The sequence below is a fragment of the Diadema antillarum genome, unplaced genomic scaffold (genome assembly GCF_040938485.1).
Source record: "Diadema antillarum isolate AM-2024a unplaced genomic scaffold, OU_Dant_1.0 scf00000131, whole genome shotgun sequence".
In the NCBI taxonomy this organism is placed as follows: domain Eukaryota; kingdom Metazoa; phylum Echinodermata; class Echinoidea; order Diadematoida; family Diadematidae; genus Diadema; species Diadema antillarum.
This window is the reverse complement of record NW_027271020.1, coordinates 2,505,544-2,523,841: the sequence shown is the minus strand read 5'-3', so window position 1 is coordinate 2,523,841 and position 18,298 is coordinate 2,505,544. Positions and strand designations below refer to the sequence as shown.

The following is an 18,298-nucleotide window of genomic DNA, read 5'->3' as shown; positions in this document are numbered from 1 at the left end:
GCAGTAGTAGCAGTAGTAGTGGTAGTAATAGTCGTAGTAGTAGTAGTAGTAGTAGTACACTGTAGTATAAAGTATTATTATTATTATTATCATTTATTATTTTTTATTATTATCATTATTATTATTATTATTATTATTATTATCATTATTATTATTATTATTATTATTATCTATTCGACCAGGTAAAGAATATAGGATACATATCATTACATCACAAACATGAAACAAAAACCAGAATGAACATTACAAAGGATACACTTTACTGTACACGTTACACAAAATGAAAATGAAATGAATGGAGACTACATGAGGGTCAGGGCACACAAAAGTAAAAACATTTACTATTGCCCGTAGGCATGTGAACCCACACATGTTGCCCCTAAGACACATTTCACAATCATTAAAAAATTATCACTCAACTACTGATCCCCACCCCTTAACTCAACTCCTTATCAAACTTCAAAACATAAAAAACACTATACAATTCCAGTGTAATCATCCAACCCTTAATTTCATTTATGAAACATGTTCTTACATTAATTTCAAAAACTGAAAAACATACAACGTCAACGTAAATCTAGAAGATTCCTGGATTTCCATCCGACCCCCAGCCCTAAACCTCTAACCTCTTAAAACATAATCATCATTGTCGTCAACATGAAAATAAAAATGAAGCACATGTGTACAAATCAAAACTAAAACTATCACTATTAGTATAAGTAAGAGTGGTAGTAGTAGTAGTAGTAGTAGAAGTAGTAGTAGTAGGGACTAATAGTATAAAAATAGTAGTAGTAGTAATAGTAGTAGTAGTAGTAGTAGTAATGGCATACAGTAGAAGTAGTAGTAGTAGTAGTAGTAGTATGGTATTAGTACTAGTAGTAGCATGGTGATCTCTCTGTTTCATCCATTTCTTGTTGTTGCTGCTGTTGTTGTTGTTGTTGATTTCCGGACGAGGTTGTGGGTTTAGCGCTTTCATCTCATTATGCCCTGCTATATGGAATATTTCAATATGCAGCATGGACATTTTTAAATTTTTTTTTTTAATAGAAATGACTAGTTAACAAGACTCCAATGGTAGGGAACATAAGAGGCTATAATTGGCTTCAATAATTCCTCTTTCTCTCCCAATTAATTCCTCCCGATTCCTTCCGAATTGATTGAAATAAATTCGTCAAATGGGATCATCCCACGAGTTACATGCAGTCTACGAGTTCAACATCGAAAAAGTAAAGGTACTGAGTCAAAAAACCCACGAGTCACACGCAACCCATATTGAGTTCGACGCTAGGCAACTAAGGTCCATGAGTTCGACACTAGGTAAAATCAACCCAAGAATTCGTCATTACAAAACGGGGCTTAACGTGTCGGTCTCGTGGGCCTTGTTTGCTTAATGTTGAACTCGTGGGCTGTATGACTCGTGGGCTGTATGACTTGATCGTCAAGGGTGTCGATCTCGTGACGTTCACCCGAACTACCTAATCAAAACGCCCATATGCGTGACGCGTACGAAATATAGATTGTACACATTCTATCAAAATGTACATGTAGAAGTAGGTATATAATCCAGGGCCGCTTCACGACGTTTACACAGGATGAGTGGAATGTATTTTGAAACTTTGAGAGAGGAAGGGAGTCAGTCAAGTGGTGTAAGATTATGGCTCATTGGTTCTCTTACACCGTGTCTGCTGACAAAGTCAATACGAACTGCTTCCTGTGTTCTGTTAGGTAAACGAAAGAATAACAATCCACTGCATGATATTATGATATTACAGAAATCTGGATACATTATGTGCTTTGTGATATCCGATCATGACTTGATGTGCCAATCCAAAGAGGAAGTTGGCGTGATATGGACGCGACGAATGAACAACGACACAACCGGTGGAAAATCAAGCAAATTAAAGATATGTATATCCCTTTTTCAATTTGAGAACAACATTATATTGCATTAATTTTCTCTAAATTACTATTGTCCTTGTGTATAAATACACAGGAACAAAACATTTCTTACCTTTGCTGTGAGCATAAAAGAATCAGTCAGGTAAAATGTAAAAAGAAATTATCTTTTGTATGTTGCTGGCAGAGTCATATAAAAATTTTGCTCAAGAATTTTTCAACCAGACACATTTATGAGTATAATATGAATCAGACTTGCTTATACATTATGAACTTTCTCAGATGGTGACCCTTAATTTGGGTCTTAAATTGGTCTGCTCTCATGAGAAATATATACACGCGAGTATTTTTATTATCATGTAAACAGTGTAACAAGAAATTATATACGTCGTGTTGAATTTTGAAACCAGGATGTATTGATGACACATCAGTTTAGTCATTGTTACAAGCACACAGGAAACAGGGTTTCATGTATCTAACTGACATACTTCACATTACCATAGTACGTGATTATCCTTGTATCATGCCGCACAGAGATGAAATAGTTCCACAAATTATGAGCGTAGAAAGCCCGGACTGCTTTTTTATTGAAAAGGATGGTAATAGGTAAGACATACTTATATTTCTTATATTACCTCACGTAAAATGTCAGTTAATTGGGCAAATGTTTTGAACTAGGATATCAAGTTGGATATCAAACAATATAAACCGCAAACGCGGAGCAATCTTATACAGGATTAGAGTGCGATGGTCGAATGGTCTGCACACACACAAGAATAAAAGACAAGACGATAAATAGAGAAAACGGACATAGGCTGTCGAGATTGTCAAAGCTTTAACGTCAAATAACAGCGTTGCGTTATCGTTATCATTTGTGTCAATCGATTCGGCATTTTCTTTTCAGGTTGAAAGTGGAATTATATAGCTTTCGCTCTGTCTTTGACAGTGTGTATCGGTGTTAAGTTGAGAATATTCAACTAAAGCGAAATTCTGTAGCAATTCTGTTGTCTTTGAACCACTGCGTTTACTGGCTTACACATAGTTTGTAACGTTTCTTTAAGCGCTATTCAATAAACTGTATAAAAAACAAACAAACGTGGCACCACGAAGTGATGGCAATGCTAATCTTTTTATGTATTATCTCGAGCTGTTATCAAAGTTATTGAATACTTATTTTCTACCTTCTATCGTTCACCTATACAGGCTTCACCAGCGTCTGAGAATGATGACTGATAGACGAAACTTATTCCTACTAGGAATGATTTCCATCGCCATTCGTCGTGTAGGTAAGATATATTATGAACATTATAAACATTAAACTGCTTCAACTTTTTATAAGTAATGATACATATATATATAAATGAATATATATATATATATATATATATATATATATATATATATATATACATATATACAAGGCTAAGTTAGCCATATGTTAGCTATGAATTTATGATATCAATTGCCTTCTTATCCTCTCTGTTCAATCGTCTTAGGTAAATATTCGTCTTAATAATAGGAGGATTGTTTTAAAGTATAGATTTGTATGTCGTTATACAATTACAGAAAACTACACAGAAACGGAAATAGAATATCCTAACCCCCCAAAAAAAAATGTATATATATATATATATTTTTTCACTTTCATATCTAGGAATGGTTTATTCTTTTTTCACTACCAGAACATTCACTTTTTTTTTTGACAGAATGAATTTCAAGTCAGGTGACTTTTCTTTTCTTTTTTGTTATTTGCTTATTCAGGTGGAACCAGCGTGACTCTCCAAGTACCAAACCCTCTGACACCAAACCATGAAGTTACAGCTATCTGTACAGCCGATAAAGTGTTTGGCTCAGAACGCGTGTTCTGGTACTTAAATGGCGTACAGATTACCGATGGCGTGCAAACAAACAGTACAGTAGATAGTCTGATCGACAAATTGTTTATAGAGAGTCTGAAGAAAATTTGGATATAAGTCCTTGATATTTTAAAGTATTAGATCACATTACTTTCGATAACCGTGTGTGGAATTCATAAAACTTGTCCCTATATTTATTGACAGTTTCATGATATTCATGAAAAACTGATTGGATTTCGGCATCATTTTCTGCCATCCTTCGCGCCTTCCTCTCCCTGGAACGATGCCCAGATTTTCGCATCGTCCTTCAAACTCGTGACGTCAGATGACGAGTGGGATTCCCTTTTCAAGGACATTTAAGCTGGACGAAATAAAACAGAATTTGTTCTCGTGCACATAATAATGAAGTTTAACAAAATGTATGTACATTTGTATAAGAAGATCGAATCAAAGACACAAATTAGCATGAATCAATGTCGATGTCTTGGACGAAATAGTTGTCAAATTATAACAACTCTCTTTCTTCGTGTCATTAGCTAAAATACGGCATTTCTGAAATCGTTGATAGAATAAATGGATATTGACACTCTCCTTTTTTTCATGTCACTGCCATATTCGGCTTATAACTGATTTTTCAAATGTCAGATCTATTGTTTTTATACCTCCAACACGAATCGTCGCCGGAGGCATTATGTGTACGGGTTGTCCGTCCTTCCGTCCTTCCGCAATCAATTTTGTGGACAGCGTTACTAAAGAACCGTTTGAGGTGTCGCAGTGAAACTTGGCATGTGTATGTATGAGTGGGTGAAGTTGTGCCTATCAACTTTTGGTTGCACATGCTCAAGGTCAAAGGTCAAGGTCAAATACTCAAAATTTCACTATTTCCCCCATTATGTGCAATGCCTGAAGGTATTTTCTTGGAACTTAGTGTATGCATGTACTACCCGATAAGGATTATCTAGAGAGAGTTTCAGACTATGAGGTCAAAGGTTAAAGGTCAAAGGTGAAGTGAATTTGTTAAAATTTCACTTTTTTCTCCATACCTCGGAAATGGTTCAAGGTATCTTCATGGACCTTGGTACATAATATGCATGTACTGACTAGCAGTGATTATCTTAGGAATTTGGGGGTCAAAGGTCAAGGGTCAAAGGTCAAGGTGAAATGCTAAGATTTCGCTATTTAATTCTGAAATTACGTTTTTTCTCCATGCCTTGGAAATTACTCAATGCATAAACTTATATAAGGGTCAAAAGTCAAGAAAAAAATCCTAAAATCCCCAAAGACCTACTGTCGTATATATACACAATATAGTCATTCATCCAATTAAACCTAATTCCAGGAAAGTGAACAATCAATACATTTATGACAAGCCTGTCATTTTGATATTTAGCCAGTTGTGTGAAACCGTCGGCATACATTGTCAAGATGTACATAGACCCATTGGGAGAACCATGCATTATGGCGGAGGCTTACCAGTCGCCATAGTGACATTTCTAATTTTTGTTTGTTTGTGTTTTTTTTTTGGTGTTTTTTTTTAACCTTTTCCAATTACAGCATAGTTTAGCGCTTATTATTCTGTGCCGTCTTTACCCACGCAATTCCTGTAATTCTGCCAATAAATGTCTACGGGAAAAAAAATATCCCCCTTTATACACATAGGCAACCAATGTAAATGCAGTCATTTTAATGATTTTGGTATCATTGTCTTCTACGAAAGATGCTCTATCTAAAAATGTCAAAAAATACATCACTTTTAGAACGCAAGTTACTGAAATCCACCATTCCACTTTTTGGGGACACCCGGTATACACACACATAAGAATACAATCAGCCAGAAAAGGTTTAATCCAAAATTAAAGTTCTCATTACGCCGATAACAAAGAGCATAGTATCCTAATTTAGTCGTAACGTTCCTGGAAACGAGTGTGCGACGATGACTTCCTATTGTATTTTGACAAACATTAAATTCAACGGTATGGTCATGTGCTTGTGGGTTCATTTAAATGACAATTAAACGATTAAATATATATATATATATATATATATATATATATATATATATATACAGATATGTATCATGGGAAGAATGAGACATACTCAGCAGGATCAGATCGCATTACTGGTTATAAGGTAATAACAAGAACAATATGCTTCACGCAATATATACAGTGGACTCCCGTTATAACGAGGTCCTCGGGACCGGCAGTTTTCTTTCGTAATATTGAAATTTCGTTATAATTGAACAAATAAAAATGAAAATAAAAATACATTAAAAAAAACCCGGAAATTTCGGTATAACCGTGTTCGTTATATCGGGAGTGCACTGTATAGGCGACAAAGAAACTTAACCTTTGCTTTATTGAACTATGAAAAGCACAAGGAAATTTAGCGTGAAATATTTAGCTACGCATTACTTTTTTTAAAAGCTGATCATTACGTGACAACAATTTCGCGATATCCTGCTTGCCTTCCAAACTGAGGTGACATTGCCAGTAGCATACCAATGAATGCAGCAACTCTCCGCCGCTTTATATTTCTTAAGAAAAGGTCACATACCATAACAGGCATGTTGGTTTTTTGATTTCCAGAGAAAAGCATCTGTAATGTAATGATCAATCATGTATTATTCTTTCGAATCGTGTTCATGGTGCTAGCAAGCACATCCACCTGACAGTAACAAAGTTTTCATTAACATGATTAAAGCCTAGTATTTAAAAGAAAAATACAAAAAGTTCTTCAATGCATCCAATGCAAATAAATGAAAAAATAAATTTGAAGGGCATTTCTGGTTAACTGCTCTTCACCCAAGTTCACTCCTTGTCTCAACAAGAATTCCACATTTGGAGCACCTCATTGTTTATGAAAAGTGCCAAACCAACTGACAAAAAAGAGAGAAAAAAAAGGAAAGGTCATTTTCCAAGAGTGCACATGAGATATACAGCGAAATGGCTTATTACATACTATCGGCGATTAAGCGACGAATTACAAGGGAAGTTTAAGAAAAATGAAATGCACGCAGGTACGTGTATAACCACGAATCAACACCGATCAAAGGCTATTCACATTCCTGTAAAAATTCTTCTTATAAAGCATGGGGTGTGTTTTGAAGAACGCGAGTAAACTTCTTTCTTCTTTTTTTTTTACAATTATTGTACAGATGAAGCCACACAAAGTGTATTCAATAAATGAAAACTTCCTCACTCACTTACATTTACAGATGGGATACCCGAACCAAAGGAGATGATTCATAAATATGGAATATCCGCTCCTCATCCGAATCAAAACACCGAACCATCGATACATAATTTTGTGCGACGGAAGTGAACTCTCACACAGACATATCACCACACTCTTTCAAATCAAATTTACGGTATCATGGTAAAACAACACTGTATTCAAAATACATGAAATCTGTCAGGGATATCCGTGAAAAGATAATGTGTGAATATCGAAACAATTGTTCATGTCGTTGAACCAAAAAATACTGAAATACCAAGCACCTACCCTCGATCTGATGTACGGCTTCGAAGGCAGACATTTTCCACTCCCTCATCGGACTCTCTGAGGATTTAGAGAGGACGATGTCAATTTGAAAATAGGAGTAAAGTCGACCAAACGTCATGGAACAATTTCTACTTACGATCAACCTCACATAAATCATAATGTTTACCTGACATGGAAACCATAAAGTACATAAAATACAATCATTTCCGGTACACTCAGGACTGATTTTTCTTCCTCCCATTTAATGTGGTGTCTATGTGACCATTATTGCACTGGTTAAATCCTCGCAAAAGACGTTCGTCTCACACAGTCAAGAGATGTATACGCCAACACGAGATATGCCCTTGTATTTCTATTTCCAGCCTCTGAATACGAGCTTCATACATTTGGAAGCATGTTGCTAAGTATTGTGTTCGATGCATCCAATGATAGGCATTACACTGATTGGTATACTACATACCAAACACATTTAAAATGACTTTCTCTTCATTAATTCGGTAATTTTTGACGAAGGAACGAAGGGAGCCGGAAATGAACTTTGGCCTCATGCTAGTTGAAAGAGATAGAATCGTCTCCCATTCAAGTGGGGAATACGCCATTCCTTCCAGATTGCTCAATGAGTACGGTACAAGTGTAAAGATTATTATTGTAAAGTCTTAAATTTTGATTTCATGGACAACTGCTTTGAAATCTTCAGATTTTACAGGACATGCGACTAAGATTTCATCGGGAGTTAGAAGACTGAACCGCTTCAAGTAACATCGGCCTCCTTAGGGTATACCTAGGATGAAATGAAGAAATTGTTGTTTCTGTCAGAATTGGCTAGCAATTGTCAGCGTACATTTCATGAGGCATTGGTAAACCAGTAAAGATACTGCCATCCAGGCAGGAAGTTTATGTAAGCAATGCACAGGACATTATCACTGGTTTCGAGCTCGATGATTTTCGTCATTCTCTAACGTTATAGAATGCTGTCATAAATGTGCATGCGAATATTGGATGTGTTTTTGTTCGTGTAGTTAGGCAAAGTAGACATTAGCTGCTCAGTAATCACGACAATTTTGGGCTAATTGGTGAAAGGTCCCCCATCAAGAGTAGTTGATATGGAAACCATTCGTGCAAAGGTGGAAATAATGAAATATCTTGATTTTTTTTGTCCCTTTTTCCGCTAAAGCCGTAATACATCTAAGTTTTATTTTAAAGCAGTATCATACAGGTTTTTCACAGTTTCCATGGATATCTCGTTCACTTTGTCAAAGCAAAAAATTGAAAAATACTATTCTACTCCTTGTAACGGCGTTAGATGAATTAACAACGTGTTTAAGCTAATAATAAGACATGACATTCTGTCATGAAGATCATGTCGATCGAGGACATATGTCGCCACATAGCCAACATGCAGCCAAAGGAAGATACTTCAGTTTCATCAGCGTACTCTCTAAGGGATATAGCGACGCCGGTAAATCTGTTCGTCTTCAACTTTTTGGTTTTGAACAAGTATGGCAGAAAGATGATAGCATCTAATTTGTAATTAGCACCTCTCTGCTCGGGTATAAGTTAATGTGAATCATATAAGACCATAAATTTATTCAAAATGAACACATTTTGTCTGCCCTAGCAACCCATAGGTTTGCGTGTAAAGCATGTCTGAATTAAAATTCCTATTCCTGCTCATTATGTGGAACTGACAAGCACTACCGGATATTATTGTTCATTTTATGAATGAAGGCAGTATTGTCGATGCATTTCAATCATATCACTGTGAATTTGTAGGACGAATCGGACGGACATTAGAATGATTTCAGTCATAATGACGAATTTTGTATCTGTGTAAATGGTAATAAGTTAAAGAATGACATTGGTCACTACCATTCAGACACATTTCCTCAACAGCATTGACCTGTAGGAGTGTAGCGCATTGCAAAATTGTTGCCCAATGACATTCGTGTTTATTACATTTGGTCAGTTCGTTTGCTGCTACATGTGCAGGACGGAAGTGAAGATATTACATTAATGTGTTCCTACGTACATTTATCCCTCATGATAATGATGTAGAGATAATGTGTAACATGAAAGCCAGGTTATTATGTGACATATTCTTTCCAGAAGATAAAACTGAAACTTTATGAACAGATATATAATCATATTGCAATAGCATTTGAGCGGCAAGGGATAAAAGAATACCAAATGAGAAACACTGACTTTGCAGAAGGGCGCAGTCGTTCAGCGACCAACTTATTTTAATCTACCGATTCCGAGGAAGTTACTGCTCACAGCCGTGCGATGGTAGAACTGGTGAGTACAGCGAAAAATATGGATTCCTTCCAAAGAACCAGACTAACACGCAAGCGCATGGGTAGCTCGTTAAACTTTGCGTTTTTCTCAATCCATGGAAGTTCTGATTGTGTATTTGCATGTATATTGATACATCTATTCCACCAATTCATACTACAGATCATGAGGTAAGTACCGGTAACAATTATTACAAAGCGTCACCGTGTTCTAGTAACAGCAAAACAGAACAAAGCGCATTCGTTCTTATCGTTCTAAAAGCGCAAGTCACACGTGAAATATTCTGCGTTTAAGTGACATGTATTTTTTTTTGCAATTATAGGGTTGGCTTTTTTTTTTTGGAAGGTTTTTTTGTGTGTAATGTAATATTTACTTTTTGAAAAATGCAGGTATGTAATTAAATCAAAATGAAATTAAACAAAACAAGATCAGAAATCAGACATGTCAGATTTCTTTCAACCAGTGTTAACATTTCAGTGTAAAGCAATTGCACACTAGAGGTGTTCTACGCTGTTTTGTAACATATTTGAATATATGGTTGGTAAACAAGTCGGTCTATATTATACGTACAACTACTAACACCGCTAAACCTGAGATATTGACATGTATGTTGTATGTGTTTTAATTCTTCTCGTTTGAAGGGCAACAATAAAAACTTGAAAAAAAATCACTTCAGTCTCTGTTAGTACAGCAGGTGCTTCAGCCTCAGACTAATTGGGTGCGTGAAGCTTCTTGGTTACGACTAACATCAATCCATATGTTTCCAGTAATCTGAGAAAACTTCTCTTCAGATGAGAGAATTGATATTGTATTTGGAGATATTTCACATACTCTACAAGTTCTTAAAAGAGCAATTTTGAAGAGGGTTTAGCTTTGATATCATTTCAGAGAATGACGGTCATGTAGGCCAAATGAATACAGCATGTTGCCCTCCTAATATCCTCATTTTTCCCTGTACGACTGCATGTTTAATTTACTGTGACTGATACAATGTAGTGCTATTTTATGTACAGATTTTGACATTGTTTTGGCGGTGTAGGGTAGAAGAACTGCGGGTCACGGTAATTAAGTTTACCTCCTTTGGCCCCTGGCAGCCCTGTTTTCTATGTCACAATCCAGGTTGTTGTTTTTTTTCTCTCTCTCTCATTTGTGCTTTGTCTCTATGTTACAATTTGTCTTATCTTTGCCATGCTGAACCAAATGTGTTTTGTTTTTACCTATGTACACATGTCTGTAATGCCGAATGAATAATGATGATGATAATGATGATGATGATGATAATGATGATGATGATAATAATAATAATGATGATGATGATGATGATGATAATAATAATGATAATAATAATAATAATAATAATAATAATAATAATAATAATAATATCAATATTGATAATATACAAATTCCGTAGGCCTTGGCTCACAGTTTGACAGCTACCATAGTTTAGTGTGAGCCAGTATGCACCATTTTGATGTCATTTTCATAAGAATATATGAGCTAAAAGTGTTACGATTTCTTATTCCACTTCTCATGTAAGTCGCAATTGTACATTCAAAATTCTGCAGACTTTTTTAATTTTGAGGCGAGATGCAGAGATCGCGTTTTCAATTGTCTACGGATGTGCCAACGACTTATGTGGTGATACCTCACTTTCAGTTGCACTAGAATACGATCAGATTTTATGATCCAAGAAATAACCAACATTATACTAAATGTTTTCCTGTACTTTTTCAGTGAGACTTGTGGGAGGGGCTGACGAGCATGAAGGCCGAGTGGAGATACTGTGTGACGGGGTCTGGGGCACTGCGTGTGACTTCGGTTGGGGTGATGAGGAGGGGAACGCTGTGTGTAGACAGCTTGGATACTCATCGGTCGCAGCGGTCCTTCCCGATGCCCACTTCGGACAAGGTTCGGGCCCAATTTGGTTAGAAGACGGACTTTACTGTTCCTCGTCAGATAACTCCCTTCCAGAGTGCGATCGATATCCGTGGGGATGCTCCCATGAATACGGTTGTGGGCACAGGAATGATGTTGGCGTACGATGTGCTGGCGAACGTAAGTTCATTTCATGTATTGCATGTGTCTCCCAGTTTGTTTGTGTTTCTTTTTTCGATCAACAGCGCTGCCTTCTTCGTTGTTGTTCTCTCTCTCTCTCTCTCTCTCTCTCTTTGCTTGTTGGAACTTTCGTACACAACAGTCTCATCAACTGTCATTATATCACAGTACCAGTAATTATTGCAGTATTGTCACACACTATTTTTTTTCTCACCTGATACTCAACTAAAATTACAGAAATCATGGAAATTATGATCGCTGATGGGCATGTCTATCTCTTATTTGTTAAACGGAAATAATGTACCTAGTTGAATGCCTATTTTGTCATTTTAGCATAACATTTATATCAAATTGTAATCAAATCTTTCTAGTGCGAGTAACCATTACAAATTTTGGCAGCCCCTATCAAAGTTCCAATCCTGAGTGTTTTCGACCTTTCCACACCGATAACATTTAGCAATATTGCGATTTATTACTTTCACACGATCGAAGAGTATTTCTGACTCCATTTCACAGGAGACATGTACTCAAACACGGATTGTGTTAGATGAAAAGAAAACCCGTGAATTACCGGAACATTCCGATAATTATAGGCATTAAAGGGAAAGTCCACCATAGATAAAACGGTTTTAAAAGAACCAGAAAATGTGAGGAACAGGGTAGTGAAAGTTTCGTTAGATTATGATTTAGGATAAACAAAGTTTTGAAGATTTGTAAGCTCGAACTATCAAACAAAACTAAGAACTCCTGTGTTTAATAATGTAGCTAGTGAGCTCACCTTCCATTTGCCCTGGGCCCAAAATTCCGTAGAACCTCTCTCTTTTCGTAACTGATTACTAAATATATTTGATTTTTTTGTGCAAGAAACTTTTAGAAAAAAAATGATTATTTTTCATGGTGCATCTACGATAATTACAAAATGTAAAATAAAAATCTTATTTTATAGTACAGACGAATCAATTCCCCCCCCCCAAAAAAAAAACATAACTTAGTATTTTGCCGATGCGTATGTATATCTCTATTAAATTTGTTAATTTTCGTTTCGCACATTCTAATGTATATGCTTCCGATATAATTCCTGATTTATTCTGTTTTATGTTTTGTTGGGAGAAAAATGAGAATGAAAAATAAATGAACTGAACTAAATGAACTAAATCAGGGCGTGAGCTCGTGTGTGACATAACGAAATTTCAAATTTGTGCTAGATTGATCAGAACTTCAAAAAATTATGACTTTCCTGTTCCTCTATTTTTTTTTTTTTTTGCTTTTATACGCTAGGCTAACTTTTCTGGGTGGCCTTCTCCTTTAACACAACCGTAGGTACTGACATGGACATGTAAAATGTTACATTATACTGATTATACTGATTCCTTATATGGCCACACATGCGTTATTGGGTACATGCTGTTTTTTCTCTAATAATAAAGAAGCGGGTATTTGTAAAGAAAGCTGCACACCAAGTATTTATGATATTGTCTGCGAAAACAAATTAGTGTATTGGGCTGTTTTTCAAAAAAAAATAAGCATGATCACGGGACTTGAAAAGATTTAATGCAAAGCACAATCGTACCTTCTATCTTTCTGACAATACTTTGATTACATGGTCTCTAATTTAGCAGATATCATGTGATAATGGTCAGTGTAATCTCATGATGTTCGATATACCCTTATATGCACTGATGTATTCAATACTTTTTTTGTTTTTTGTTTTTGATAAGTTGTTTGTTTTTGTTTTATGTTTTTATTGTACAGGAGATCCTGAAGCCGCTGCCGCAAGATTTGCCAACGCGGACTTTAACGAAGGCCTGAGTTACGGCATTGATCGCTTTACTTATTACGACATGACGAGTAGTTTGACATTCACCCCAACGACAGCAAACAACGGTGATATACTTCAGTGTCATGTTTACGGTGTTGTGCGTTCTGCCACTCTCGAAGTTACAGGTGAATTTAACAAATTTGATATTAATGCAGGCACTACAATTACGGTATCAGTGTGTAATAAGCACTATTTCATTTCATATGTTGGTGGAATAACAGATAAATGCAAGTATAGGTCCATCTCCCCGTTTTTCTACTAATCAAAAATTTGTGTACCAGATAAATGTGCATTTTTCATAGTGGAACTATGATGATGGCAATGAAACGTAATACCGTGCATGAAATTCTTGTGGAAATTGTAGTGTAGCTCCGAAAATGTCAATATCTTGTTTTTTATTTTCGTGTAAAATGATATCTCAGTTAATATTATCGATCTTAAAAGGGCAACTATATGTTTGTGTTTGTCCGTGCTTGAATGAAACGTTTGCCGCAAGTGATGCGGGTATGCTGGTTTCATCGAGTACCAGTATTTCATTGGTAATGTAGTAAGCTGAAGGATATTGTCTGCTTGTTCTGTATCATACCCATTATACTATTTTCATCTTGTGGATCCGGAAAACACACATATTCAAATACTTGTACACCCTACAGCAGACCACATGACCCTAGAGCATCATTGCAAAAATATAGATACGACACTAAACATTAATGTGCGATTGCTATTTCTTTTTCAACAAGGAATATTAGGCCTACTGTCACAAAGGAAAAATAACTGCCAAAAATAAATCTACCTATATATATGTCGTTCATAAATTATGATTTGCTGTTGTTAAGCAAACATTGTCATGGGCTAAGATCTGAAGACTCAATCGAGACGGAATCCTATACAAATCTTTGATTCGTAAATTTTTTGAAACGTGCATTTCTGTATAGCTGTACTTATCACCACGAGACTCCCATATCAATAACATGTCTTCCAATTTGAGGTCTTTGTGCTTTTATGACATGATTATGATATGATATGATATGATATGATATGATATGATATGATATGATATGATATGATATGATATGATATGATATAATATGATATGGTATGAAAGGATATGATTGGACTACACTTGATGTCGGCTGTTAGCTTTGCCTGGCAAGTCTTAATCGTAATGTGCAGTTACACTTAACATGAATCAACAGGTGGTGTCGATGTACCCCGGTCCGTCACTCCATGTATCACTCCAAGTCCCGGTACCCCTCCACGAGAGAACATCTTATCCATCAATGCTGTAGAGATCAGAGGCGAGGATAACCTGGTTAATCTGGTCATATCCTGTCACGTGAACTTCACCGATCAGCCGTCCCCGTACCTCCACACCTACACCATCGGGACTGAGACTACAACTTTATCGTCATCAAGCTGCGCCTCAGCCATCCTCTCACCGCGCCCCAACGCCTGCATCGAACTCACGTGCTCCGCGACGAACGGGATTGGAACGACCTCAACCACTCTCACACACTGTCCTCGAGGTAACCAGTTTTTAATACAAAGAAGTACAATGTGAGGCACGTTTTTAGCAGTCCGTTTATTACCAGCGAACGAGCTCTAGTATACATTTTCACTCATGCTGTCATCGATCGATGTCTATACTCAGTATGTGAAATCAAACTGAAAGCATATCGCATTGATAAAGCATCCTTCGTTCTTTTCACCATGGTGTCATAAAGTAAAGCCAGCACAGCCAGCTCAAATGTCACTATCACCACGAACCCTGTTGTCAGTCATGGTAATAACCTTGGTAAACTGCTGGTCTTTGCTTCATTTAGTACCAAAAAACCCCCCAAAACAAACAAAACAAAACAAAACAAAACAAAAAACACGTCCTTACTGAACGTCTGGAAGTCAAGGTCAACCTCGTGCATTATTTTAAAACCATATTTGACCTCCTTTCCTTCCATCTAAAGTGACAACATTTCAACTTTAACAGTAACCTCCCCCCTGTATCCTCCATCTTTATTTCCCACTGTTGGACATTTCATTTCATTTATTTATCAAGTTTCCATACAAATTGCATTTGTTACATGTATATGCACGATGTTGATCAATACATAACAATAATCATATCCAACAGATAAGCCATCACAAGGAATCATCAGCGTCGAGTTTGAAACCAGGGGGGATGACCAACGAAGCCTCGTCATTTCTTGTCACGTGGATCCAGAAGACCAACCCTTTCCACCAATCAACACGTACCTCATTGCAGTCGACGATAGCGTCATTTCCGAGTCAGCTTCTCTTACAGTGACGATAGACCCTCGACCCAACGAATGCATCAATGTTGTGTGTACAGGTATAAATGGATACGGAGAGACCGAAGCGACCAAGACTTACTGTCCCACACAGTCAGGTAAATACAAAACACTTTGTAAGTCGAACAGTAAAATGAAAGCAATTCTAATTTTGAAAGGTTTACAGTGTTTTCGTTCTTCGGTTTTTTAGTATATCCAAAAAAAAATAAACTATAAATTACAGTTTGCAGTAACTCTTGTTGTGAGGTGTATTTTTAAAGAGGTTTCACATTGTTAAGTACGATTCATCAACAGTCGTTCTGCATACGTCAGAATTTATATGGTACTCGTGAGTTTGCTGTGAAGTCAAACTTTTGACAATATAACAACATTGTGTTATGACACCTTTGACTAGAAAAGTACTAAGACCAGAACGACTACATACTGTGTGAACTTAAGTTCCCAACAGTCAACATCTAATCTACAGATATTATCTCGTTTTGTGTTGTTGTTAGGTCACGGCATGTTGAGAGTATAAAAAGGAACCTTCTATCCCAGCTCTTCTCTGGCACGGTGTCTGGTAAATCTTACATTTTCCCCTTTCCTTTTTGGCTATTCTATCTCCATCTAGAACCGGGTCCCGAACAGCCTGGTAGCAACATCCTTACGATCCAGACGACGGAAATCAGAGGTGAAGGAAACTTGGTAACTCTAATCATCACCTGTCATGTTGACCTCTCTGACCAGCCTTACCCACATCTCCACACATACACCATTACAGCTGATAACGACAACTTGTCCTCCTCCAGCTGTGCCTCAGCGATCCTGTCTCCACTCCCCGATGGCTGCATCAATGTCACGTGTTCTGCGACCAACGGAATTGGAGACACGTTGTCATGGATGGAGCATTGCCGGGAAGAAACTCCTGGTGGTATGTTAAATAACAAGAGCTTTCCTTCTTAAACTTCTTGGCCTATAAAGCACAAAGTGTGTATGCATATGGGCTAAAAAGTGATCCCGTCACCATATTAGGGAAGGAAAGTGCCGTCTGCTTAACCGTCTAACCATAAGCTGTATGTCACTTCTTATAGATTTGATTATCATGATGGGGGTCAGAAATCTCGTAGTCACTTCATGGAGTACATAAAGGAGATGATAATCCGACATCACAGAGACACAAGGAGTAGAGGGCGCTAGAGGGCTATCAGTGAAAAACTACAAACAAGCGATGACACTGTCCTCTGGCTGTTAGACACAGCAATTTAAGTCCGAAGTAACTCCTCAATCCCCTCCTCTGTTTCTCTTGTTCAGCGTGTAGGCATTCTCTTTCTTTCTTTCTTTCCTTTCCTTTCTTCCCTTAATTTTGTTTTTGTCCCATTTCTTTCAATCGTATCCCCCTCAGTTTAGTCATGTAATGTCGTTGTGTCTCTGTTGCTTGTTTCATTTTGTCTTAGTTATTTTTGTGTTATGTACTTGTAATTGCAGCAAGTATTTTCGAAGAAATTCTCGAGTGGTCCACAATCTACAAGCATTGCTTTTTAATGGACCTCTCAGTTCCCCCTTTCCCCTTCTAAACATAACTTTGTATGTGTATTTTCCGGTATGTATACAAAATTTATCTTTATTAGTTTGTTGACTATCGTTCATTTTTCGTACTTTATTATGTATTTATGCTTATGATAGAATTCCTGATTTACGTTGTGTTATGTTTTGTTGGAAGAAAAATGAGAATGAAATAAAATAAATGAATTGAAGTCCTGTGCTTTTAAGAGGTTAAATTTGATCGACGTATACTTAATGTGAACAATACGACTGTTTCATTTTTTTATTTTTCTTTCTGTAAACCGGTAAGCTGCAACGCTTTGCCAAAAATATTGAGTTAGGGAGAAACATTAAATCAACAAATCAAATTAAAAGTGAGTCACCAAAGAATGTGTCTGGGCGCTGTTCGTAACGAATTATACTGTTTATAGCGTTTAGGTCGGTGGTATCTCGTTCTGCCGAAATGAATGAAGAAAAATGAAAAGAAAAATGTCCGAGTTACAAATGACGCTCTAATGAGGAAATGGTAGGAGAGTAAACCAGGAAGGCGGCAAGGAGCACACGACACCGTTCTCCATTGATGCTTTATCGATAGGAGGTCCAATAGCGAGCCCTCATCGAGGGGCCCTCCAGAAATCGTCGACCACGTACGCTCTTCTCGTCGTCATTTTCATCCTCTCCATCATCACCTGCTTCACGGTTCTCATGAAGAGAAAGAATGTCTTCTGATTGAGGTGAGTTGGTACACAGTGATAATGAAAATTATACAGTATTCTTGCTTTGACAGAGTGATCAAGTTGGATGTTAAAAGGATAATTCACCATTTGCAGATGAAACAAAAACCACGCTTTAGTGCTTTAAAGTAGTTGTAGAATATGAGTCAGGGATAGAAACAACCGCTGTAAAAAAAAAAAATCGATACTTAGTATTGATAAATATACAAAATGTGAACAATAGTTATAATGAAAATACTTCCGGACTAAAGCGTCTACAGTTACGGTTATTGAGAAAAATACTGATATCTCCTTATATTTTAGGCAGGCTTTATC

General features: G+C 36.8%; 1 protein-coding gene across 1 annotated transcript; it reads left to right on the top strand.

Moving 5' to 3' along the window:
- Nucleotides 1–11,309: 11,309 nt before the first annotated feature.
- LOC139720661 (uncharacterized) lies at nt 11,310–17,978 on the top strand. The gene is made up of 6 exons (XM_071632017.1): nt 11,310–11,472; nt 13,356–13,547; nt 14,619–14,948; nt 15,551–15,826; nt 16,339–16,638; nt 17,845–17,978. Exons 1-6 carry the CDS (start codon nt 11,310–11,312, stop codon nt 17,976–17,978), a joined length of 1,395 nt encoding a protein of 464 aa, XP_071488118.1.
- The last annotated feature ends 320 nt before the right edge of the window (nt 17,979–18,298 follow it).

Bases quoted from the DNA above. Each gene is read 5' to 3' on its own strand.
- LOC139720661 (XM_071632017.1), top strand. From the start codon at position 11,310: ATGAAGGCCGAGTGGAGATACTGTGTGACGGGGTCTGGGGCACTGCGT. The intron at 13,548-14,618 runs GTGAATTTAACA...ATGAATCAACAG, and splicing joins TGCCACTCTCGAAGTTACAG to GTGGTGTCGATGTACCCCGG. The intron at 14,949-15,550 runs GTAACCAGTTTT...CATATCCAACAG, and splicing joins TCTCACACACTGTCCTCGAG to ATAAGCCATCACAAGGAATC.